Below are 27,347 nucleotides of genomic sequence, written 5' to 3'. Positions count from 1 at the left end.
GGAAAACTGCCATTCCTGGACCTAATGATTACCAGGAAAGAGGATAACAGATTAAAGTTTGCAATCTACCGTAAACCCACGTCCACCGATCGCTATATAACTTCGGATTCCTATCACTTTGGAGCGCAAAAACAAGCCGCGTTTCACTCCATGGCCCATCGTCTTCTCACCATACCAATGGAAAAAGAGGACTTCCTGGAAGAAAGAAGTAGAATCCACAGGGCGGCAGAGCTAAACGGATACGATAAAGAATTTGTGGACAAAATTCTCCGGAAACACGAACGGAAGAAGCATAGAAGGAATGCAACAACATTACAACCCGAGAAAGAAGAAGTCCGGAGGGTCAGTCTGCCTTTCTACCCCAAATTGTCCAATTCGGTTCAGAACACTCTGAAGCATCATGGACTTCACGTTGTGTACAAAAGCCAAAATACGCTAAAGGATTTGTTGTGCAATCTTAAGGATAAGATTCCGGCTGAGGAAAAATCAGGAATCTACCAAATTCCGTGTAAAGATTGCGCAGCCGTGTACATCGGACAAACTCGCCGCAAATTGAAAGTTCGCCTGCGTGAACATAAAAATGCGGTGGAGAATGGTAGACCGAACGAATCGAGTGTAGCTGTACATGCTTTGACTGAAGAACACACAGTGGATTGGGAGCAAGCCAAACTATTGAAAAATGTAAGAAAAACATCACATTTGAATGCTTGGGAATCAATGTTCATCGCTACTGCCGACTCTCCGCTGATGAATGAAGATGATGCGCCAATATTGTCACCACTCTTCCATTTGACGAAGCTGAAAATACAGTAACATTTTATCTCATCTCGACGTGTACTGTGTAAAGTACGAGTATGTGTGAGCGACTCTACGTAATTAGTCGGACATCGTCCCGTCGATGGGCTGCATCGAGCCCGAAACCGGTCGGCTTAAAAGGTAAATTAAAAACCCTTTAAATCGTTTGTAAGAACAATACGTGTTGTGTCCGTTCTCGTATCGTGTCCCGTGGGTGTAACACTCGTTGGCATTTATAAAAGTCTCTTTAATAAAGACAAATCAATCAATCAATCGTTGGCATTTATATACTTTTAAAGAATTCTTAAATGAGTTTCTGGAGGCATCCTTGGAGGAACAACTGAAGGAAATTCTTGTATAAATCCTGGAAAAAATATCTCGTTTACATCCAGGAATATCTGTTTAAAGTTTCAAAGTAACTTCTAAACGAATCCTTGGAGAAATTTCTTGGGGAATTCCTGGATAAATCCTCAGAGGAACTCTTAAAACAACAGACATCTTCGGAGCATTTTTTTTAGAAAACCTTGAAAAAAGTTCTGCAAATCTTAAGCCTCTTAAGCTTTTAAGGGGAGAGCTACAGGCGGAAACTAAAAACGAAGTTCTGGAAGAATCCTTTAAGTAATTTTCGGAAACATATATGATTTTTTTGTAAATAATATTGGAAAAACTAATGGGAATAAAACTCAAATAAATTCTGAAAAGCATGTCTGCTAGAACCTCCGTTGGAATTGAAAAAAAGTCCTTAGGGAAATGATAAAGGCTTTACAATTACACATAAAAACTTTCATTGTTCTGAAAGTTTTCTCTTGAAATTTCTAAAATGCTTTTGGTTAGTTCCTAAAAAATTTGTTTCATTTTTCAGAATTACTAATTAAAACAGAAATAAATTGAGATATTCTAGAATTTCTATCAGGGTGTGACATGAATTGCTAATGGAATTCTTTCAAAATTACGTGCTAAATTTATAATAACTCGTTCCAAAATCAAACCGATACTTCAGCATATCCACATTATAGAAAACTCACTAGAATTCCATCTTAAATCATATCTTAATTCTGAATCATATTTTCAATTTTCGAGAAATGGTGGACGTTACATTTCAGTCGTCTCTTATCTAGAAACAACTCCCAAAAGTTTCGCCTATAAAAGAACCGAAAACAAAGAGAATCGCCATTTTTTTTCAGATTTTCACGCATTTCAGCAAAAAAAAAATTGTTCTAGGAATTGAGTAATGTGTTTGGCAAAGCACATAAGTATAATTTTTTAGCTTCTGAATATCTTCGAAAATATTTAAATGATTTGGAATGTCTTAAACATGTCTTCACAAAAACACGATGGGATATTGACAGTATTGAATAAAAACGTGCGGTCTGTTAAAATCCTGGCAATTTCGATGGATATTGGTGAACTTTGGAAAAAATCTACGATTTTAAGAACTCATTCTGGCGTTTTGATTTCTATCAGAGGTTTGTTTAAATATGTGCTTGAAAATCTTTCCAGAATTCACTCCGAAATTCATTCTTGAATACCTTAAATTCCTTCAAAAATCAAAGTTTCTTTCTAGATGTTTCTAGGAGTTTCTTCCAAGATTTCATCCAAGGATTACTCCTTGAATCTCTGCTAAAAATTTTCACGGGGTATCTGTACTGCCGTGTACAGCATAGTTGCCCCATGTTCTATGAGAATCTTTATTTGTTAGCATGAGACAACTATGCTGCACACGGCAGTGCAGAAGTAGTTCCCGGGATTGCCTCTAGCGCATTTCTCGACATTCCTCCCAGAGTTTTTCTTCCGCGGGATTTCTTCCGAAATTCTTCTAAAGTTTCTTCAGGAATTTTTACGGTGCCTTCCAGCAGTTTTCTCTGAGATATTTGCCACACTTCTGAAAAAGTTTTTTCAGTCATTTCTTCCAGTAAATTTGCTTCCTTAGTTCGTTTAGAGATATCTCTAAATAGTCTTTTGAGTTGGTCCAGGAATTTTCCCAATATTTTCAACCGATATCACTCTAACAAGCTTTCCTAGATTAGCCAGTTTTTGTTAGTAGTTCTTCCAAAGTTCCTCCCGGATTATCTCCAATAGTTCTTCCTGGAATTCCTCTCGAGAATTCACTAGGCTTCCTTCCCATATTTCTTCGGATATTTCCTACTAAAGATTTTGTAGGTTATTCCAGGAGGAGGGCTGCGGAAAAACTTCCAGAAACATCCTGGCAAGTACTCCAAGCAACGGCGTAGCCAGCTTTTTGTTTTTTCTTGCTCACTCTCCTAAACAAACACGAGAAAGAGAAGGATGGAGACAGGGGCCATTGACTCCAAGGGTAACTATAAGAGAATGCATGAACACCTAGAAGAAAATTCAAAGACACTTTTTGTTAGGCATTCAGAAAAAAAAACACACACATGGAGTAAACTCGTGAAAACCTCTGAAGAGAAATCTCACGAGAATCGCAGCAAAGAAGCTCACGAACAAGTACGACTCAAAGCTTGGAGAATCTCCGAAAGAAATCGCGGGAAGAACTCCGTGCGAAACATCAGCAATTCGTACTACAGAAATCCCAAAAACGGAGCTCTGTATAAAATCCCGGAACAAATCTAGAATATTTCTTTAAAAAAAACTCTGAGAGATCTCCTGGAAGCAACATTAAAAGTGGAGCCTCGTAGCCGTGCGATTAAGGTTAGCAAGCTTATAATCGCACCATGCTATGGGGTGAGGGTTCGATTCCCGCTTCGGGTGTTGAAACTTTTCGTGAGAATAGTTTCTTCCCCGTTTCCACTGGTGCATGCTCCGTTGTCCGTTGTCTCATGTTAAGTTTAAAACAGTCTGTACAGCCGAAAACTGAAGACGTTGTCCGTGTCTTTTAAAAGTAAGAAATTTATGTAGCAATGCGAGAGAAACTCCAAACAAAAGCAAAATAAAACTCGAGGAAAAATTCCTGCAAAAAAAAAACCATGGAAAACTCCCGAAGAAATTCTGGGAGGAGCTGTTGTAGAATTTCCAGAAATATCTCTTGCAGAAACTCGGAAACAAATCTTGCGAACATCTTTGTGATAAATCCCTGGAAGAACACTGGAAGGAATAAAGAAAAATCATTTGTGGGGAACTCCCTGCAGAAATTTCACGTCAACATCTGAGAAATTCCTAGAATAAACTCCTGCTGAAATCTCGGTATAAGCTCTGCAAGAAACCCCAAAAAAATCTTGGAGAAAAGGCAGAAAGGGCTCTAAGAGCAATACAAGACATTTCGAAACGCCGAAAATCAGAAAGGCGTAAATAATTATCAAAGGCTCTGTTTTTTTTTTCAAAATCATCATAAGATCGCGTTCAGCTTATGTCTCCTTGAGTAAGGCCAAGTGAACAGTGAAAAGATTCCATGTTTGAAAGAAATCGTAACGTGAGAGCAATCATCCAACGATATGTAACTTGGTGAGATCCTTCCAATTTATTCTCTGAATCCTAAATTGTTATAAAACTATGCATCCTTTGAATATCCGCTATTTTAACTATCCCATGATCTAACGGAAGGTTTTTCAAGTCTGAGTGATTTTTAACCCTTTATAAGGCAGTGGCAACTATATTGCCACCAACTGTTTGTATTTTTTTCTGTTTTATAACAATTTATTTTGAACTTTTTTTTTGGTTACGCAAAATTGGGACTACTAACAACGCCTGGTATTTTTTTGGTACTAAACAAAGCCTTAACAACAATTTAGGAGCCATTTGTAGTCTCAAAAATGGCTAATTTTGACCGCGTGAAGAAAATTAGCTCAAACTTATTGTCAAATTATAGATTTGGTAAATATTTTAAGAAATAATCAAATTCTGGGTTGACATGAGCTGAACTACACAGTTTATATTATGGGTTAAGCCCCAATCCACTTTAAAATCTCTTTTCCGGCTTTTTGTCGAAGTCAAAAGAAGAAAAGTACCCTAAACGGGCAGTGGCAAGAATATTGCCACCAGCGCTGGTGGCCTAAACGGGCAGTGGCAACTATATTGCCACCTCAAAAGCTCGTTTTTGGGGTTAACGGGCAGTGGCAACTATATTGCCACCAGCGTTTTTGGCCTAAACGGGCAGTGGCAACTATATTGCCACCTAGATTTTTGAGAGTTTCTTTCAAACAAAAATTGTTTTGTACATGTAATCATGTATATAATCATTTGCATAATAGTATGCGATGACAACTCTTCTAGTTTTCTCGGCCTTATAAAGGGTTAAGTTGATGACTGGACTTTTAAAATAAAACAATTTTTAAGAAACCGGCCAGGTCGGTAATGATGACTGGGCTTGTGCTTTTATAGATAGTAGCGAATTCAACAATCACAATGAATATTCTCATCTTTGCAACGCCATCACGATGATTACGAGCAACAAAAACCGAACAAGATTACTTTCATTTGTGATGTTCTCGATAAAGCCACATCTTCTTTTCTTTATTATTGCCCTGATAAAAATTTCCAATAAAATCACCATAAACTACCATTGAATAATGATAAATTTGACTCTTCAACAACAAATTATATTGTGTACGTATTTTCCTGCTGAAAATGGTGTATTGGAACTACAATACGTGTACAATAAAATCAATGGCACTAGAGATTTCAATAATAAAAACACCATAAGTTGAATGGTAGTTGACTTGATTTTTTTCCAGAAAATTTGGATTTTTTTATGGTAAAGATACATAACAACCCCCATTTTCTATTGTAAAAGTGACATTTACAATACATGCAATGGTTGAAAACCACAAGATCTGTTGTTACTCTATCGTTTTAAACAATTGAATTAATGGTAAGTACCATTCAATTCAACGTGTTGTAACAATCCATTCTGTTGTATCTCTATGATCTTTTTTATCAGGGTAAATATCCAAAAATTTGAGATTATGCTTGTAATAGATGATCCACATGTTTTGAAAAATCTCAGCGATTTTCGACAAGTTCAATCCATCAACTAGGACTATATTTCCTTTTCTTTGAGTTATATTACTTTCTCCGAGCCAACACGTTGCCATCGAGTTGCTTGTTAAGCATTTTTTTTCTTACTTTTCTTTTTGCTTACGGTCAACTAGCACCTAGAATGTTTCGTCGTTCAACGCAAATACTAGCGTCGAATCGTTTTGGCCCTCGGGTTCAGTAACAGTAGATACAACATAACCGGATTAGTCAAGTAACCAAGCAAGTAACTTATCGATAAACGTTTATGTTCTCGTCCTCTTCGCCTCGTGGTCACTTCTGCGTTTTCAGCATCGTTGTCCTCTTCAAGTACCGGTGTCAGAGTCCTCACTCACATCTGGTACTGTCTCGTCGTGCTGAACGTCTTTCACTGGTACCGGGATGGATTCAAAGGATTCCGGCCTGGATTTTGAATGGTCATCTGGATCACTTGCTTCCTGGTTTCTGCGTATAGCACGTTGCTCGTAAAGATCGGTTCCGCAGGATTACCTCGCTGTTCATCGAACACAACGTCTCTCGCAATCGATAGTTTCTGTTTTCGTGAATCCAAGACTCGGTACCCGTTTGCCCTGCCTACATCGAACGCTTGTCTTGATTGCTTCCCTGGAAGGCACACTTCACAGATGCATAGCTCTGACCAATCTAAGTTCATCGCTGTTACCGGCTTCCAGAAGTCGCTTCCTTACATACTCCAACGTGAGCTACTGCGGCTGAATGGTTTCCTTCCAGGGCCGTAATGAGTACTTTGTAGGACTTGGTTAGCGCTGAAAGCAGCTACCACACTACCTTGTTGAAACGAAGCAAGTAAACCTTCACGTCACCACCTTCTGTCGGCCTCAGCTCTTGGAATTTGTAATTCAACATCAACTTGCCAGTTACTCCAACCCTGTGAAAGGTGTTCCGCTAGGCATCCCAAACGCCCGAGCCCCTAGCCGTCTCTTTGTCCTTGACATAATCCAACTGCTTTTTCGGAAACAGGCGAATTAAGTGGTTCTTGCACTTCCTATCCAGATCCCACCGTTCTTCGAGTAGCGTTTCCTTCCATGCACGTTCTTCTGTGGTATCCGTTACGAGATTCGTCGCGTGCTCTCCCTTCGATGGTCAAGCTGTCGAGCACATTTCATTTATCCATCAGAACTTCAATCCGGAACTTTCGATTGCTCGGAATTGGTTCCGTCGAATAGCCAAAGCTTCTCATTCGACATCTGGACTTCTTGAAAAGCGCAAACATCAACTTCTTCCCTCGTTTATTCGATACTGGGCCGATAACCTGTTTTCTGCCAAGCGATAGTCTTGCACCGATCGACGCACCCACCATCTTTCGAGTATTGGAGGGTATAGTTACCTTCTAGACGGCACCTGTATACTTCAAAATTCGAAAGATGGTGGCGCTTCGATCGTTGCAAGCTAGCGATTTTGCGGTGTGGTAATGACGTTTCATGGCGAATCGCATCGGCAGAGTCTATAAAACACGTCTGGTTTCGGGATTTCTGCTAGTGTCACCGCGGAAGTGATTTGAATGTTTTATTCAACATAAGCCTACTAGGATCAGTTATTCTACGTGGCTACGGTAAGAATGTAAAAAAGATCTGGAAATAATTTTGACCACCAATGGTTATCAAAAGTCCCATAGTGCTAGAGTGGCTCGCCTCCTACTCCCGCGGAATGAGCGTTTGCAAAAACAAGTTGTCATCCCTCGCCCCTTGTTGGCCAGCTGCGGAATCGACTGTAGTAAGTAGGTACCTAAGTAAGACCACTTGAACTCGACTCGAGCGCCCAGTAAAAGGAATAATTTATGATCCTTTGATTTCCACTCGTTCACTCACTACGGCGCGGCTGTAGTGAGTAGTAGTGACTCACTCCTTTTCACCCCGCCAACTTGGATGGTGTGTATTTTTTTCCTCCAGCTCTCGCGTCGGAAAACAACGGCCGGAGCGCCCGAGTATCCCATCGGGAAACATATGTTTACGGTGATTTCTGGGATGTTCCCTCACTTGCGACGATCAGAGCCTACTAGGACTACTCGGCGTGCAAGTCAATTGAATGCCGCTGCTAGGATATGTAATTATCCTAGTTTGTTATTCTGTTTTTTTTTTTTTGCTTCAGGGTTCACTCTCGAGGGATTGAGTTTGATGACATTAGGCTGCAAAAATGACAACATTTGGTCGATTTGTTTGGCTCATTGTTGTAAATTTGTTGATTAATTGCGTTGTGCTCAATGGAGGATGTAAAAAGTTGGTTGTGAAGGCTGTGATGGATGGAAAACGAGCAAAGTACGGTGGAAGGTCGGCGACCAAGTGCAGAAAAGAAAGACCAAATGAATCTGGAGCTGAATGGCTCAATTAAAACATATTCAAAGCGTTGTTTGGGTGTTTTTACTAATCTTTTCTAATTACCGTATACCCCCGTTGGTTTGATCGACACCTCATGCAAACCAACGGAGTTTATTTTTAACTTGAACTTCTAGTAACCCTGTGGGCGTCGAAAAACACACTGCTGGTAACCTGATTTGCTGTTTTGTTTTGATTCTGCGTTTCGTTTCACCCCGTTCCATGAGCAGAATGACGTTTGAACCATTTATTTTATTTTTTTGAACGATGTTCAGATTAGCGGGGGTCAAATTAAAAAGTGTTCAGATTAGGTGCGGTCAAACCAACGGGAGTAGACGGTAGTAACACAGAGAAACAGACGTAACATTTAGTACACATTTCATTAAAAAACATCGTCACGAAAACGTAATCGCCCAATGCTAAAAGTATTGTGTTTGGCCGGGCCACCACTAGATGGCGGTAGTGAGCAAACGTCAAACAGGAACAAAAACGATACCAGCGCCGCGAGTGGTAGATCGACCTACTACTGAATATTTGAATCAATAGTTTAAAAGGTGATTGATTGGAAGCAATGAGAGTGTGACGTCTGTTTCTGTGTGGTAGTAATGTTAAAGTGCTCATTTTTTGAATTGCCACGTATCAGAAAATAAGATTTAAATGGCAGTGCTGTGAATCGAGAGCTGAAATAGCTCAAAGGATATACGAAGACAAACAGCGGAAAAGCATTATTGAAGAAGACTTGAGGAATTAGAAAATGACGTCTAAACAACAGCTACAGCCAACAATATAGTCGACTTTCTTCAACAAAATTGCACCAGAAGATATGAAGATGGGAGCAACCACTTGCACTATGTTTTGTTCTTAGCTCTTTGCAACGTAATCAAGTTGAGAGCTCAATGGCTCATCAACTGGATTGAAGATAAATTATGATCGGGATGAGCATTCAATACAAACATACTGTACGTCGAAGATAAACAGATCAAAGCAGCCAAGGGCTGAAAGTCTCTATAATATAGCTAGATCAATCAATGAATACCGTCTGCCCCCGTTGGTTTGACCGCGTCTAATCTGAACACTTTTTAATTTGACCCCCGCTGATCTGCATATCGTTCAAACTAAAAATGGTTCAAACGTCACTCTGCTCATGGAACGGGGTGAAACGGAACACAGAATCAAAACAAAACAGTAAAAAATGTTTTTCAATGCCGACAGGGTTGCAAGAAGTTCAAATTAAAAAATGAACCCCGTTGATTTGCATGAGGTGTCGTTCAAACCAACGGGGATAGACGGTACACAGATCAAGCAATGTAGGAATCATTCTAATCAGTTATCAATGTTGAAACACAGAGAAACAGACGTATCATTTAGTACACATTTCATTAAAAAACATCGTCACGAAAACGTAATTGCCCAATGCTAAACGTACTGTGTTTGGCCGAGCTACCACTAGATGGCGATAGTGAACAAACGTCAAACAGGAGCAGAAACGATGCCAGCGCCGCGTGTGGTCAATCGACCAACTACTGAATATTTGAATCAGCCGTTAAAAAGGTGATCGATGGGAAGCGACCAGAGTGCGACGTCTGTTTCTCTGTGGTTGAAACTTGGGTTGAAACTTGGGTTGAAAGTTTATGATGAGGGCGAAGTGAAATATTGAGTTGAATAGCTCATGAGCTGGTCTGCTCAATCAAAAACCCTGCATGGCCTCTTCTTCCAGCAAACAGCTCTTAAAAATTAAGCACGACACTAGGCAACTTACTAGCATGCAACGCCCACTGGCACAGCCAACCGAAAAACTTCAACGGATGGCAATGGTGGGAATCGAACTTGAGCTCCACACCGTGGTGCCTAGTGACACAATACACACGACCATGAAAACCGAATTGCTCCATGATATCGAGTTGTGGAAGCATAAACTACTAGATTGCTAATGTGTGTCGTCGTGTTCATCAACTTGTAATGAAAATTTAGTTTAGTGTATCAAAAGCATGCCGACTAAGTTGAAATAATTTAAATTGATATTGTTAGTTAGAATAAATACCTTGAAGATATCCCAGTTCAGATTCTTGTCCAACTGTAAAAGAGAAATACGAAAATTTGTGTTACAATAAACTGTCAACCAAGGGTGAGAAATTGTTAAATATTATTGACATTGCCAGGTCCTGCGACGCATGTACAGCCGGTGTCAATCCTTGAACTACAATGAATCACTAAAATAATTAAAACGGCCGCTATGAAATGAACAGATAGCGCCACCGTAGTCTTATGTGTTTGACGTAACTCGACTGCTGTCACTGTGTTACAGTCCATATACGGTGGCTCTTTTGTTTTGATGCGGTGGGTAGCGGAAAAGTTGGCTTCAATGATCCATTTGTAACAAAAGTCAAATTCGATCCAAGAAGGCTGCATTGCTTGTGAACTTCTAACTTTAAGTCATTTAATGGCAGTCTTCTCCGTTCGTTCAGAAGCACAACAAACAGTAGCGGCCAAATTAACAAATTCCTCTTCCGCTTCAGTTGAAAACGCCGAAACTCTCCGGCGGTAGCCGTCTCAGAAGTGTATCCTAAACACATAGACAAACAATGCTCCTCGCCAGAATCCGTTGGTCCACCGACGCCGCCGGCGGCCACTCACTACTGTTTACACGAAAATCCAGCAGATTCATTCGGCCATCAGCCTCATCCCAGAGACCATGGAATCCATAGATTTCGGTTTTCACTTTTGTTGACCCGCAAGGATTTTGCTCTCGGTCATCAGATCCGACAGATCGTAGCAGGCGAGACATTGGCGTCGTTCCGTTCATGCGCATCATAGCATGCTTTGCTTTGTGGGTCGGTCGGGCGGTCGCCCGCCACTACTACTACAAACAACAGGGTTGAGGTCGAAATGATAGGAAGTGCTCCACTTCTCTAGTGAGAAACGTCACCAGAGCGCATGCCGAGCAAGGAAGTACTAGAATAATGGATTCCTTCCCGTTTTTTGATTCAGATTCCATCTGAAGGAAGAAAGTGAAAGTTCAACAACTTGCTTCCTCTGCCCTGTATCCACCGATCTGTAGATGTTTGCCCGGATAAAAAGTTACCATTCATCACATGGTAAATATTATTAGCATATGACTGGTTTTATTGTTCACCATAAAATACATAGTAGATATATTGTTACTTTTTACAATAGAAATCAAGCCCATATAGTTCGTACAATAAGTGAACATTAGCTTTATTTGTGACTAATTGATTCGATTGTTTTTCAATAGTTCTATAATAACTTAAAGTTACTATCAGTAAAAATTAATTTAAGTTGTTTTTATATAGTTGCAAAAGTGCCTGCAAAGTTCTCATGGACTTTTTATTAAAAAAGGGTTTATTTCTCAATTTCACTTAAAAACAATTCGTAACAAATAAATAACAATAAATATTATTGTTGCTTGGATCATGTTTGTATAATCAAATACAAAATCACTTGACATATTTTTTTATAGTTTTCGTTTTAAATTTGAGTACAGTAGATGTTTCGATTATCGAATGTTATTCGCTAAAACTTCAACGACTGACAGACGTCAAGCCGTGTTGGCAGAGGAAGCTATCAACGAATAACTGAGGAAGTACTTATAGAAAACTAGCTGAAAAGCAGGTTTTAGCCAAGTGAGGAAGTTACGACAAGAAAAAGATGAACAATGATTTTTCTAATGTTTTCCAATAAATTAAAGGAATTTAGTAAATAGTAAACTACCATTGATAACAATACAAATACAATTTGTTTAATGGGGTCAATTGAACCGATGTTAAAATAAACATGCAATAATATTTGTTGTTATGTAAACAGATTTCGTCTTTTAAAAACTAAAGAATTCATATTTCTCGGTAACATTTTTCTTCAGCATTTACAGATACTAATAGCCACATGAATTGTGAACGATTTATGGTATGGATCATACAACCTGAGGTCTGACTTGTGATATTTGGCAGTTATTTGAAAAGATTGATGATAGATCTTATCAACAGCCGCCAAGCAACACATACCAGACAGACATCAGAGTGTTTGACTCTTATCATGAAATGTGCATATCATTCTGGCGGCCATTAGTGCTCGCAAATGCTGGATATAAATGTTGGCGGGAAATATAAATTCTATGGATTTTCAAAAGCGAAAACTGCTTACAAATAACAACAAATATTATAGTATTTTTATTACAACAACGATTTATTTGACGCCATTCAATTAATTGTATTTGTATTGCACAATGGTCCACGAACCAGATTTACGAGGAAAGATGCATGCAGCGCCTTCAAATGATTTTTAAGACAAATATGGTCTTCTACAAAGTTGTTGCTAATAATAAGGCCCTCTTTCCAATGTACATGAAAATTAGGGTGGTCCAAATTTTCACAGAAATTGGAAATCAAACTTTTTTATTTGCAAGAATAACTATATACATTCTTCGGAAAAGTTGGAAATCTATCAATTTTGAGCAAGTTTGCTGAAGACAGTTTTTTTGTAGCTTCAAAATTGAATGATCTAGAGATATATTTCTGAATTAGCTTAGGGTGATTCAAGAAAAACAGGTTTTCTGGCTTTAACTTTTTCAGTTTAAATTTCTCATCGAAGTCGCCCAAGCAACACTTTGAAAAGCATTTGAAAACGCGTCATTTCGTGCGCTGAATCGATCGTTATCTCTTTTGGTTTAAAAGTTATGAGTGTTTTTCTTTAAAAATCATAGTTTATTCAAAAGGCGATATCACGGGTTGGGGCAAAGATAAAAAATATCTTTTTCCAGCATTCAAAAGAAAAAATATTGTTATACAACATATCAAAAAATTAGAGAGGTGTTATTTTTGTAACTCAAGTAAAAAATACTTGAAAAGCGCATATTTTTTCTAGAAAATCATCAATATCTTTTGAACGGAATGACGTAGCAACATTCTCAGCGCACGAAAATGTGCGTTTTTGGAAGCTCTAAAAGTGGTTCTCTGACAACTTTGATGAGAAAATTGAAACAAAAAAGTTAGAGCGATAAAACGATTTGTTCTAGCGTCACCCTATGAAAACTATGGGAAAATGCTCAAAATTTGGACAAAACAGTTTTTTTGCTTTATCTTTTTTATTTCAATTTTCACATCGAAGTCGTCAAAGAACCACTTTTAGAGCTTCCAAAAACGCACATTTTCGTGCGCTGAGAATGTTGCTACGTCATTCCGTTCAAAAGATATTGATGATTGTCTAGAAAAAATAGGCACATTTCAAGTATTATTTACTTGAGTTACAAAAATAACACCTCTCTAATTTTTTGATATGTTTTATAACAATATTTCTTCTCTTGAATGCTGGAAAAAGATATTTTTTATCTTTGCCCTAACCCGTAATATCACTTTTTGAATAAACTATGATTTTTAAAGAAAAACACTCATAACTTTTAAACCAAAAGAGATAACGATCGTTTCAGCGCACGAAACGACGCACTTTCAAATGCTCTACAAGTATTTCTTGGGCGACTTCGATGAGAAATTTAAACTGAGAAAGTTAAAGCCAGAAAACCTGTTTTTCTTGAATCACCCTAAGCTAATTCAGAAATATATCTCTAGATCGGTCAATTTTGAAGCTACAAAAAAATTGTCTTCAGCAAACTTGCTCAAAATTGATAGATCTACAACTTTTCCAAATAATGTATATAGTTATTCTTGCAAATAAAAGAGTTTGGTTTCTAATTTCTTAGAAAATATGACCCACCCTAATTTTCATGTACATTGAAAAGAGGGCCTTTTTATTAGCAACAACTTTGTAGAAGACCATATTTGTCTAAAAAATCATTTGAAGGCACTGCATGCATCTTTCCTCATAAATCTGGTTCGTGGACCACTGTGTATTGTAAGAACAATGAAAAAACATTAAGATATATTGTTTTCTTTTAAAAATTGCCCTAAAAATGTCTCATAAAAACACAATACATTCAATTGTTTTTCGCGAAAAAGTGTATGAAAATTTTCTCAAAATTTTATGGTTAAGATGCATAACGACCACCATTTTTTATTGTAAAAGTGCCATTTACCATTCGCCGAATGGTAAAGAACAATAGGGGTGATGGTGAGTGTACAGTGTAAATTACAATACGTTTAATGGTGAATATTTTTCGAAAAAATGGTGTTGTAACAATAAAATTTATCGTATTTTTATGATATTTTTTATCAGGGTGATTTTCCACCGCGTGGACCAGGATATAGCGAAGCGTTTTTTCTAGGATTGCTAGGATGTTTTCAGCAGGGGAAAAAGTGGAAAGTTTTTCCTGCGTCTGACAGTTAGAGAGCGCCATGATAGCTGGCGCACGAGGGGCAAGGGGCAGGGCACATAAATTATCCCACGTTTGAAATGGGTTTTATCGATTATTTTCGACAACCGGCTTGGCATCAATGCTCATGGACCGGAAAGAGAGTGTGTGGAAACGACGACGACGAAGACGATGATGGTTCTTCCTTTTAACCCATTTAAATTGGATCGAACACGCGTCGTTGAATGGATGGAATGATTTGAGTTGGTGTTTAGGAGATTTTAAAGCTAGTTTTAACATCAGTTTGGACATTTTAATGTTTAGGGAATATGATTGTGGTTTTAAACATACATTTTTTTTATCTTGTGTGCCACCCCTAGCTTTAATTTCAGTAACAAATTTTGAAAACGACGTATAATCAATGGTGTGACATTGATTATACGTCGTTTTCAAAATTTGTTACTGAAATCATGTTTTGAGTGACTTTTGTTATGTACCGTGTACGTCAGGTAGGAACATTTTTGAATCCCCAGTGTGCAAAATGTCGAATTCCATCACGTCAAGGTTGACTCCAAATGTCAAACTAGAAATGTCTATCATTTCACTTATTATGAGTATTTTTTCGTTTTTTAAGTTCGGGAAAAGTACTTTTGCGTTCAGAATATCATGCCTGATCGTAATGTTCAATAGAATCGGGGTTTTGCCACTAATCAGGACCCTATTCTTCTTTCTACACACCACAATTTTTGAAATGCTTCCAGTACGCAAAAAATCAGCAAAAGAAATTGCTGAAATTGCAACAAAGTTTGCTGATTACCAGCAAAAATATTCTGCAGTGTAGCGTATACTTGCATGTTAGTATTAGTTGGCACACTAATTAGTTTATGCAAGTCACAACAATGAATGTTTTTATCTTTCTTTTAGATTATAAAGATAGACATTTTGAGTTTTACGTTTTGTTTTAGTGTTTACATTCATGTTGACAGATGAACTTCGTTATCCACTTATCCGCGAGCGGTAATGGCGGCGGCGGGCATGTTCAACCGGTTCGGATTTTGACGTTTCTTGGGGGAAAGTCAAAACAGTTTCATACTCCTCCTCACCCCTCCACCCACCGTTTGATGGCGCCAACCGATTGCGATCCCCACGAAACGTCAAAATTCGAATCGGTTATTTGTGCCCGCCGCCGCCATAGTCTATCCAGTTATCCGCGAGCGGTAATGGCGGCGGCGGGCACAAATAACCGATTCGAATTTTGACGTTTCTTGGGGATCGCAAACGGTTGGCGCCACCAAAAGGTGGGTGAAGGGGTGAGGAGGAGAATGAAACTATTTTGACTTTCCCCCAAGAAACGTCAAAATCCGAACCGGTTGGATTTGCCCGCCGCCGCCATTACCGCTCGCGGATAAGTGGATTTTACGAAACGACAACAGAGTTGATATTAATATTAACATTCACGGGCTTGGGTGCAACCTCCTGTCAAATTTTCATTCATGAAATGAGCGATCAGCTGATCCGAAACGTCTCGTAAAATGGCTCATTACCGCTCGCGGATAAGTGGATAGGGTTAAACAAACGTTTTTACAGCAGTTAGGGCGGAACAAAGACGAAACTAGGTTCGCTCTAGGAATAACTGCAAACGACATAACTTTCGCTAGCATCTCGGACTTCGAGGAGATTCTGTGCTACAACGTCTTGCCAAAGCTGACGATTCTATTCCGGTGCTAAGGGTTTTAAACTAGTCATTGGAATTAGCTGATGACAACATCGTTTTAGCTGACCGCGAATTGTGATGAACGTCAGACGTTGACACGATCATCGGCGTCGAATACTTTCTCGACCTGTGCTGCAGGATGGGTGTTTCGCGCTCAACGAGGACGGCCCGACGCAACGTTCCAGAACATCGTATTTGGATGGATCGTCACATTTCCAATAGTACGATCTTCGCGTAGATCTCCACTCCTGCAACGACTGCGCCTTGTACCGCAGCGGAACTCCAAGAACTACTTACTCGGTTCTGAGAGCTCGGGAGCTGCCATATCTAAGGAGCACCTGTCCACATGTGAAGAGCATTGTATTCAACCGACTTTCCGCGGTGATGGATGGACGCTTCGTCCGAAGAAGGCAGCAACTTGGCCAAGCTGACCGATTCTGTCGGAATGGCGTTTGCGCAAGTGGAACTCGAACTGCGAAGAAGTGCTGCATGTGCTGCAGCCGCATCTGCGGGATGACCAAGTAGGATTCGACATGGATCCTCTACCTTGAAGACGCTGGGCCGTCTTGTGCCCTTCAATCGACAACTTCTTCTTCACCGTGCTGACATCAATGGTAACACGGTGGATTGTGATCTCCGGTTGTAGTCGAAGCCAAGATCTTCATCCAAACTTTATGGATATTGCTTGTCAACTGGGATGATCCACTCCCGAACTATGCAACCTGCCAACTATCTAGTTGGAGTACTCTTCTCTTCTTTTGCTTGAACAGACTCGAATACATATTGTGAAGCACGTCCACACCATCCAGGTTAAAAAATTTCATCACGGATAGGGTGAAATCCAGCACTTGACAAAGAGTGGACGCTGGAATCATGTCGCAGGCATCGAAAATCACGAGGTATTTCGACTACATATGTTCGACAGCCTAGTTTGGCTGTAAGAAGGTCGGAAGTTTTGGCCGGAGAACTCTGAAGTCGACGTTGAACAGCTCTATCCTGCTTTTCTCGAAGATTGTCAGTCCGTAGCCTTATCGCTGTAAGCAGAAACTCCGAACGAGATCTTTTTGTTACGCTCGTCGTTGTTTTTTTTTCTGATCTGACTGGAAGCAATAATCCGTCGCTTGCGCCACAACGCCAAAAGAGCTAAACGAAAACCCAAGAAATTCGGTTCTGTCAGCACGCAAGAAAACTAAGAAGTCCTATTGCAACTGGTTCATCGGTCGCAAAAAGAGTGTTTCCCGGGAGATTGTAACTCTCCCTGAAATCGATTCAATGATCATTGATCATCGTCATCCCCTCGCCACTGTAGTGGATCGTTACTAGGGCCATTCAAAGATGCTTCATTCCGGGCAACAAGTCGTCAATTCAAGCGCCGCAGAACCACGTACGAAAGGTCCGGCTTTCGTGTACGACCTCTGCTTCGTATTAAACCCAGAGGCCAAGAACAGCTAATGGCAGAGCTTTCAGCTGAAATGATCAATACGTCACCGCCTCTTCTCAAAGTCAGTGGCGATTATTGCAAGCCGTTTCTGGTAACCATCTCAATTCTTCCGTCAAATGCTTTGTAACGATGTTTGTCTGCTTGTCTCCAAAGCCGTCCACGTCGAGTTGCTTGACGATCTCACAATGGCGGCCGCGTTCTAGCGGCCCTGCAACATTTCACGGTCCATCGAGGTTGCTCATTTATGCCAAGAACTTAGTTGAAGCCAAGCGGGAACTTCAGCAGCTGTTGAAATTGTTCAAATAGCCGCAATCCTGGAATGCTGTAGCCAGCAATGTCACGGCTGAGCTGATCAAATTCAAGTTCATCCCAGCTTGGTCTATGAGAAGCAGCAGTGACTACAAAAACTACTACAATAAGGTCATCGGACTTCGGCCCAAAGCTCTGGAAGAAGTGGTGAGCATGTGCAACCTCTATCAACGGTGAGACATAACTCGCCTTCACCGGTGGTAGAACATGGCACCCACTGTGAGGTCCGTGCGATCTCCGCATCCCAGTATGTTGTTTTGTATCTTATCCGTACTTCAAATAGCTCAAAGAATGATCGCATCCCATAGCTGTCATTCTACCCGTCCCGGGTCTCCGTATTCCAACGTATCCTTTGGAGCTTCGCTTGGTGGCGGTAGCCATGAGCGCTCAGTTCAGTAATGTAATTAAGTCCTGTGTAATGAAGTTGATTGAACCGAAGCTCTAGTCTCAGCAATTTGTTTGTTCCGAGCCCATCTATTACGTAGCCAACTACCTAATCAGTTCCTTGATCAGTTAAGGCACAAACTAACAACACCCACTGGTCTAGCATGATGTAGTGTAAGCTCACCGTAACCGTTTGGTTCATCCTTGACACCCAGGTTTGGTGAGCATCGCACCAAGTTTCATCTGTTTGGACATCGACACCGCCACTAGTAGCGGCCGCGGAAGCCTCCGGTCCAAGAAAGTTGCTGTATTGTACCTAAGTATAAGCGAAAATCAGTGACACCGTAAACCGTCGTCGAGGACGATTGCAGGACCTACCAAGACTTTCCGAAGAATTTGCATAACGATCAGGCATCAAAATTTTCCCTTGCATTCATAGACAATTGAAAGGGCTCTCACTCAGGTTCTTTTGCGTGATAAAACTTGCAAACGAAAATGATTGCTCATCAATCCACGTTATCACACGGTTGACGTCTGAGCAATGCCGTGTTATCTAGATGGCCATGGAAACAAGTACATTTTATGTAAACACGGAATCGTGCATCGGTGGAGACGTTTCATTACTCTCAGACGGAGTGGAAAATTAGGTGCATTTGTTGTTTATCCGTGAGGTGTGGATGGAGAGAAAGAGAATTATCCTAAGTGCTGGTGTGAGAGAATTTTATTTTTGCAATTTCTCATCGTAATAGGCTGTTTAACCTCACGCAAATCTGACAGGAAAAGGCCTACTTTCCCACACCAAATAAACAGTGCTGTAATGGTTCATTACAGCACTGGTTTGCGTTGCGTAATGAACCATTACAGCACTGTTTTCAGTTTTGATCAACTTCTTGATGCTTTCTGGTCGCAGTTTTGAAAAATTGTGCCAACTACACAGTAAAACCTGCTATAATCAGATTTTCTTAAACAAGTCTATGAACATCAGTGTGCAGTTTGATGGAAAAGTTTTGTTAAAAACTATCCTCAAGCGGTAATTTATGAAATTGCAAAAAACGTTGTACGCAACTCGGTGCAGAACTCGATTTTTACAGCACTCGTCGTAATTATCCAACTCGGCAAGCCTCGTTGGATAAATGTACGACTCGTGCTGTAAAAATCTTCATTCTGCACCTTGTTGCGTAAACTACTATTTTCATGGCATGCAGTGATCATTCATTATCACGGAGGTGGATAAACCCATGGGTTTTGATCACGTGAGAGAGAAATTTGATGCCTGGTAGCGTTCCTTGACTATCCAAGAAATCACCGTAGAATCCATCCCACAGCAAACAACCTTCCGTTTCACCACCATTAATTAGGTCGCAGTGTTTCCCGATGATCTACTAGCCGCAATGAACCGATGCTCGCGTTCACTCATTTGAGTGTCGTGTTATCTAGGAAATGAGTTCATTTTTCGTAAACACTGCTTAAACGTCATAGTAAACTCGTGTTTACCTAGGTGCTGAGGATAAAATCGAAACTGTTGCCACGATATCTCCATTGGCAGCGGTCAAAAAATCTTCATTGAACTATCGTAGCTTCAACAGCTACTATTCTTAAGCGATTCCAATCGACAGAAAAAAAATATGACAACCCTTAAGAGATAGCCAAGGGCACATTTTGAACTACGTAGCCAACTTCCTACGTAACCGCAGCTTTCGAGTTCTGAATGCAGGAGCTACCTTCAACCTGAGGTTGCTCGAGAATTGCAACCCACAAGGGCGTGCCACTTCGGTCGCAGGTCGCACTGTTTCTCATCGCGATGAACTTAGTATTCGAACGCATATCACCGGGAGTACTCCCCATAGTGTACGCCGATGATGTGATCCTAGCATTTGGCAAGTATATTAGACCACGGCCTACAAGAAGACAAGGCAGGCTATTTACCTTTGTATACATCCATTTGGATCATATTGACATGGAGTACTAGATCGTTTTGTTTAAGATTCTGAATGATTTGAATTGCGTCAACAAGAATCTGTAAGTTTTCCAGGATGTATCACCTTCTAAATATTGTATACTGTAGACTAGACGAGTTACAACATGCGATTGAATGTGTGATGGAGTCGTGGGTGGAGTGAGCAGACAACGTTGACTTCAAGGTTTCCCCCAGAGAAATCTAACTACTTTTACAAGTGGATCTGAACTGCGAAACAAAACCATTAGCACCATTGGAAATCCTGGAACCCCAGTACAATGAGGCCTTTAGAATGTGGGGCACATGCGGGACTGAGTAGCGCTGGCCATCTTCAGAGAGGTTGCAGCTCCATATGCGGGTAGGCCACTCATATTCATCGTTGACTTAGAAACGCAAGAGGAAATAGCTCATGGAGAGTCTGAGGACTATAAACCGCTGCGGTCGGTCCAGACCGCTAAACGGGTATCGAGCCGCTGTAGACTTGGATTCCGTAAGTTGTCTATCCGCCCTAGATCATGGGAAAGTCAGACACTCATGGTTGATTTAGGTATGTACCAGGATTAAGACATGCACGCATCCCAGAAAATGAAACTGGCGACGTTCTAGCAAATCAGAGACCGGAGAAAGAGAAAGAGTGCGGAGCTCGTCTTAGGCCAACGCTGAGAAAGCGGTTTTAAAGCTGATTAGGGAACTGCACTGGGGCTCTATGACGCTCTTTTTTGGGTTACGACTCTGGTCCTGGTGCTCTATTGAACTAGAGGTGGTGGGGAAGAGGTAAGGAGTTTCAAAGAAGTCGCTAGCTACGATACGCAAAACTGGGTAATGCAATACCATACCAATATTAGAGGGGACGAAAGTGGTGGTCGTCATAAAAAGCGATTAGTTCAAAGAACTAACAAAAGCTCTAGTTCTCGACGGGAATGAAGAACACCAGCCTGACCAACAATAACAATACAGGTTGCATCGATAATCCGTCGATAACGATAGGTGAATGATAAATCAACGCGGACACCAATGTGCTTTCGATGATTGGGTTGTTTAGCTAATAAAATATTGCTATTTTCTATAGCCTAATCGAAAGAGCTCATTTTGCTGAGTATAACGTAATTTTATTGGGTTTCAATACCTTTGTTTTGATGGTTAAACTAACAAAACAGTTTAATTTTTTGTGGATAGAATGACAGTTCTATCGATAAAATGACAGTTCGACCCGAACAAAAAAATTTCCCCATATAAACGTTAAATGCATTTTAAAAATACTTCCAAAAATTATGAAATTTTAGATTTCGACTAATTTTTAGGCGGAGAATCTGATAATGAAATAATCTGGGTACCCCTAAAGAACCGAAATATTGCCATGAATCTAGTTACCCTAGTGACGGCGAAAAATTGCAGTGGGCGTTACCGCGTGTAGACGTCTTTTGATCTACTCGCCACATTTTTCTTTCGCGTCGCGTCCGAAAGTTTTGTTTTTCTTTTTCTTCGCAATTCTACTGATAGTTTGGCCAGTGCTACGCCATCCGGATGGTTCTTCTTTGAGAAGATGTGCGTGAAGGATTGTATTCAAACTGAGTTCCTCGTTATTGAAACGACTGACAGCTCTACGCCATCCGGAAGTATTCTAGTGTCTTGTTCGTGATTAGATTCATGCCGCTACCAGTCAGCAGGGAGGAGGGTTGTTCACGCAAGGGGCTGTTCATAAACCACGTAGACCAAAACTTGGCTATTTCAGAACCCCCCCTCCCCCCTCGTAGACTTCTGTCCATACACAAATTTTGAAATTTGTATGGAGCGTAAACTTTGACCAGACCCCCCCTCCCCCCAAAAAGTCTACGTGGTTTATGAACGGCCCCCAAGCGCTGCCAAAGTTCGTATCGAGAGTGTCGAAATATGCCATAAGTTTGCGATGTGACTCTGATAGGCTTCTGTTTTTCGTACGCCATCAGATTCGCGGGTGGTGCCAGAATCAAACAGTGTGACAACATATCCACATTTTTTTTGCGAGAGATGAAGTGACGTTTGTTCTAATGATGACTGACTACGGGAGTGACGGAGGTGAGACGAGGAGTAAGCCAGACTGTGCTGCAAAGACGTTCCCATGGTGATGCCAGAGCTGGCTTGGATGGTTTTCAGTGAGATTGATTTGAGCATTACCATAACAGCTTCAAAAGTATCTGTGAAGCAGGAAGTGTATTTGCAATAACATTACTCATTTGATAACTGTAATGCACACATGCGAGACGTATTGTAAGTGAAAGTGACTTCTGAATGGACGTGTCCCTCCAGCCATTCTGAAATTGGTCTCTGAATGTGCAATAGAGCTATCACCAACTTTATGAATAAAACCTGGGTTTTGTCCCAACTAGTTAGATAGCCCATCTAACGAGCCTCCAACAAACGAATCGGCACTGTATTGGATGATTGAAGCAAACTTTGTTGGTAGTCATCGAAGCAAAACAAAGTAGCAATCGTATATATGGAATTAAACATTGTGACAGCAGTGCAGTTATGTCAAACTCACCAGGCGGCGGTAGCGCCGAGATTTTCACCAAATTTATCTGGCATTCCTGGCAATAACTGACATAAAGCAGTGTTGCCAAGTAAAAAGATTGAAACCAATGTTGAAAGTTTTTCTGACGACACATCCACAACTGCATGTCATTGATTTCTTGGTAAATTCTTCACTTCTTCTAGATTCCATCAATAGCGAAATTAAAGCAACGGACATGAAGAATTACATTCGCTTTGCAAACTCCTCTCACATCCTTGTTTTTAATAGAATAGGACTGCATCCCCTCCGCATCCCCCTTCGGAAACACCATGCCCGGCATCATTATCATCATCATCATCGTCCTGACCGAAATCGAGTTTGTAATCCTGAAAAGGATACAAATTGTTTCATTCATTCGCATGTTGCTCTAGTTCCAGCAGGCTCCCTATCGCAGGCTTTCAATCTCTGCTGTGCTTCTCGTCGGCGGCACAGATGTGGATAAATTTCAGTCAAAATATAAAACAGGTCAGGCTGGCAAGCATTCTATCTGGTAGTAGAGGAAAACAGGCGATCCCGTCCCGAGAGGAACGCAAAATGTACGATTGTGTAAAAACCCTCGAAAACTAAACCAGGAGATACCTAGGATACACACGGAGCTGCTCTCCCTTCATGTGCGAATGTGTGCGCTTTGTCTCTTTCTCGCCGGGTCCTGAATTAAATTTCCATTCTCAACCGCAATTTTTTAATCCGATTTAACGCAGTCCTGAACCATGAAAATTCCAAAATAAAAACGGAAAACTGATGTTCGGTGATGATGATGATGGTGACGAGTGGTGTGTGCCAGTGGGTCTCTCCGATGGCGTGAACGCATTGAACTGAAACTCCATGCACCCAGAATCGAGAACAAAGGAGGCTCTGCCAGCCAGGTCGATCGAGGAGGTTGCTGCGATTGAGAAATTGTAACAGATTAAATTTTCTTCGCCGACGGCGACCGCCAGGGCCTACTTTTGGTGAAACAGAGAAAAAAAACGGTCAGACCAATTGCGTCAGGGAAAATTTGTGTGAAATTTGATATCGGGCCGTTGTTGTTGTTGCTGCAGCAACAATCCTTTCCAAGATTTTGCGGTTGCGTGTTTCTCGTAACGTTTGCGCATGTATCCATCCATCAGGGATGATGCGTTCGAAACGCAGCGTCGCGTCGGAAGAGCTGTCAGATTTTGCGGTTCGATCTGCGCTCATGTTTACATGCTTGGCAGACAGATGGTGATGAAGTCGTTAGTTCGGTGATTCTGTTCCAATCGATTGGTGTGTAGCAAATCGAGCCAGAACCAGAAGTGATACCCAATTAATCATTCGCGCTGACGACAAACCGCAATCGAATCGTCGCCGCCGATGAAGCGCCGCCGCTGCTGCGCCACGTAGGCAGTCAGCGCTACAACCGAACCGATCAGGCAGAACAAATTACCCGCTTCTACCCCGAAATGGTGAGCTCAAATCAGGCGCATAATTTGCAAACACGTATAGAAACAAGGCTGAAGCGTAATATCCGATCGGTCCTAAACGGCAGAATTTGATACAGGGGAGGGGACAAGCGACGGGACCCCCGAATTACCAGAAAACGACAAAACGCCGGTAGCTAATCAACTTTTCAAAACCAATCAGTTCAAAATCGAAGCGGAGGAGGCGACGGTTGTGGTGCGGCGTGGCTTCGATCCTCCACAGCACAGCAGCTTGCTGTGATCAACTTTTCCTCGTCGTCAGATTTGAGTTTGAGCGACGTCGACTTTGATGGAGGAGCATCAGGTCTCGCTCTCTCGACTCAAGCCAGAACAGTAAGTAGGCTGTGCGGCGGCGGCGATCGAACGAGTAAAACAGAAATCAAAACAAATGAAACATGATATGTTAGCTCGATATCGGCTTTGGGAGCTCGTTTTATCTGAAGAAAGCGAACGAAATCTTATCTCTGAAGGATCTTGCTTGTTTTTGTTCGGATTATTAGAGCTACGGAATTCTACGCAGGAATTCCGGTCTGGATGGACAATTCGGTCCGAAAAGCATGCGGAGGTGAAACCGTCATACATAATTCGCTCTAATAAAAAACTAACTTATTTTTATACAGACCTGGAACTCATGAAGTATGGGAAAGGTTTATTCTACCTAATTGTATTAATTTATTTCCCAAAGTTTAGTGGAGCACGTTGTTTCACTAACGTGTAAGAAAAATAAAATGTGCCGGACGAGTGATAACCAATTGGGCAAATACATAAATTTGTATCACATGAATCATCGAGTTTCGATAGTCAATCAAGCATCAAAATACAACTCCTCAGCGTGCTGTAAAATTAGCACGTAAACAAAATAATTTCAGGACTGCACTGATAATCGTCCTCTATGGATCCACCTTCCGGAGAATTTCCTTTGCAAATTCCGAAGGAATTTTTCCAGGAAATTGCGGAGAATTTGCCCGGAAGCATTTCCCCCGGAAATTCCGGAGAATTTCCCCCGGAAATTCCGGAGAATTTCCCCCGGAAATTCCCGAGAATTTCCCCCGGAAATTCCGGAGAATTTCCCCCGCAATTCCGGAGAATGTCCCCCGGAAATTCCGGAGAATGTCCCCCGGAAATTCCGGAGAATTTCCCCGGAAATTCCGGAGAATTTTCCCCGGAAATTCCGGAGATTTTCCCCCGGAAATTCCGGAGAATTTCCCCCGGAAATTCCGGAGAATTTCCCCCGGAAATTCCGGAGAATTTCCTCCGGAAATTCCGGAGAATTTCCTCCGGAAATTCCGGAGAATTTCCCCCGGAAATTCCGGAGAATTTCCCCCGGAAATTCCGGAGAATTTCCCCCGGAAATTCCGGAGAATTTCCCCCGGAAATTCCGGAGAATTTCCCCCGGAAATTCCGGAGAATTTCCCCCGGAAATTCCGGAGAATTTCCCCCGGAAATTCCGGAGAATTTCCCCCGGAAATTCCGGAGAATTTCCCCCGGAAATTCTGGAGAATTTCCCCCGGAAATTCCGGAGAATTTCCCCCGGAAATTCCGGAGAACTTCCCCCGGAAATTCCGGAGAATTTCCCCCGGAAATTCCGGAGAATTTCCCCCGGAAATTCCGGAGAATTTCCCCCGGAAATTCCGGAGAATTTCCCCCGGAAATTCCGGAGAATTTCCCCCGGAAATTCCGGAGAATTTCCCCCGGAAATTCCGGAGAATTTCCCCCGGAAATTCCGGAGAATTTCCCCCGGAAATTCCGGAGAATTTCCCCCGGAAATTCCGGAGAATTTCCCCCGGAAATTCCGGAGAATTTCCCCCGGAAATTCCGGAGAATTTCCCCCGGAAATTCTGGAGAATTTCCCCCGGAAATTCCGGAGAATTTCCCCCGGAAATTCCGGAGAACTTCCCCCGGAAATTCCGGAGAATTTCCCCCGGAAATTCCGGAGAATTTCCCCCGGAAATTCCGGAGAATTTCCCCCGGAAATTCCGGAGAATTTCCCCCGGAAATTCCGGAGAATTTCCCCCGGAAATTCCGGAGAATTTCCCCCGGAAATTCCGGAGAATTTCCCCCGGAAATTCCGGAGAATTTCCCCCGGAAATTCCGGAGAATTTCCCCCGGAAATTCCGGAGAATTTCCCCCGGAAATTCCGGAGAATTTCCCCCGGAAATTCCGGAGAATTTCCCCCGGAAATTCCGGAGAATTTCCCCCGGAAATTCCGGAGAATTTCCCCCGGAAATTCCGGAGAATTTCCCCCGGAAATTCCGGAGAATTTCCCCCGGAAATTCCGGAGAATTTCCCCCGGAAATTCCGGAGAATTTCCCCCGGAAATTCCGGAGAATTTCCCCCGGAAATTCCGGAGAATTTCCCCCGGAAATTCCGGAGAATTTCCCCCGGAAATTCCGGAGAATTTCCCCCGGAAATTCCGGAGAATTTCCCCCGGAAATTCCGGAGAATTTCCCCCGGAAATTCCGGAGAATTTCCCCCGGAAATTCCGGAGAATTTCCCCCGGAAATTCCGGAGAATTTCCCCCGGAAATTCCGGAGAATTTCCCCCGGAAATTCCGGAGAATTTCCCCCGGAAATTCCGGAGAATTTCCCCCGGAAATTCTGGAGAATTTCCCCCGGAAATTCTGGAGAATTTCCCCCGGAAATTCTGGAGAATTTCCCCCGGAAATTCTGGAGAATTTCCCCCGGAAATTCTGGAGAATTTCCCCCGGAAATTCTGGAGAATTTCCCCCGGAAATTCTGGAGAATTTCCCCCGGAAATTCTGGAGAATTTCCCTCGGAAATTCTGGAGAATTTCCTCCGGAAATTCTGGAGAATTTCCCCCGGAAATTCTGGAGAATTTCCCCCGGAAATTCTAGAGAATTTCCCCCGGAAATTCTGGAGAATTTCCCCCGGAAATTCTGGAGAATTTCCCCCGGAAATTCTGGAGAATTTCCCCCGGAAATTCTGGAGAATTTCCCCCGGAAATTCTGGAGAATTTCCCCCGGAAATTCTGGAGAATTTCCCCCGGAAATTCTGGAGAATTTCCCCCGGAAATTCTAGAGAATTTCCCCCGGAAATTCTGGTGAATTTCCCCCGGAAATTCTGGAGAATTTCCCCCGCAAATTCTGGAGAATTTCCCACGGAAATTCTGGAGAATTTCCCACGGAAATTCTGGAGAATTTCCTCCGGAAATTCTGGGGAATTTCCCCCGGAAATTCTGGAGAATTTCCCTCGGAAATT

At 41.7% G+C, this 27,347-nt stretch overlaps 1 protein-coding gene across 2 annotated transcripts in view; it reads right to left on the bottom strand.

Moving 5' to 3' along the window:
- LOC109428528 (paired box protein Pax-1) overlaps positions 1-27,347 on the bottom strand; it is a 213,629-nt gene that overhangs the window by 161,197 nt on the left and 25,085 nt on the right. Inside the window, exon 2 of one of the 2 annotated variants that reach the window (XM_029855182.2) lies at positions 10,117-10,149. The exons of the other annotated variant lie outside the window; for it this stretch is intronic. Coding sequence (XP_029711042.1) covers positions 10,117-10,149 — 33 coding nt within the window. The remainder of the gene's footprint in view (positions 1-10,116; positions 10,150-27,347) is intronic. 2 annotated transcript variants of the gene reach the window in all.

The sequence above is a fragment of the Aedes albopictus genome, chromosome 1 (genome assembly GCF_035046485.1).
Source record: "Aedes albopictus strain Foshan chromosome 1, AalbF5, whole genome shotgun sequence".
Classification (NCBI taxonomy): Eukaryota; Metazoa; Arthropoda; class Insecta; order Diptera; family Culicidae; genus Aedes; species Aedes albopictus.
The sequence above is the reverse complement of the archived record's forward strand: the minus strand, read 5'-3'. Positions and strand labels throughout refer to the sequence as shown.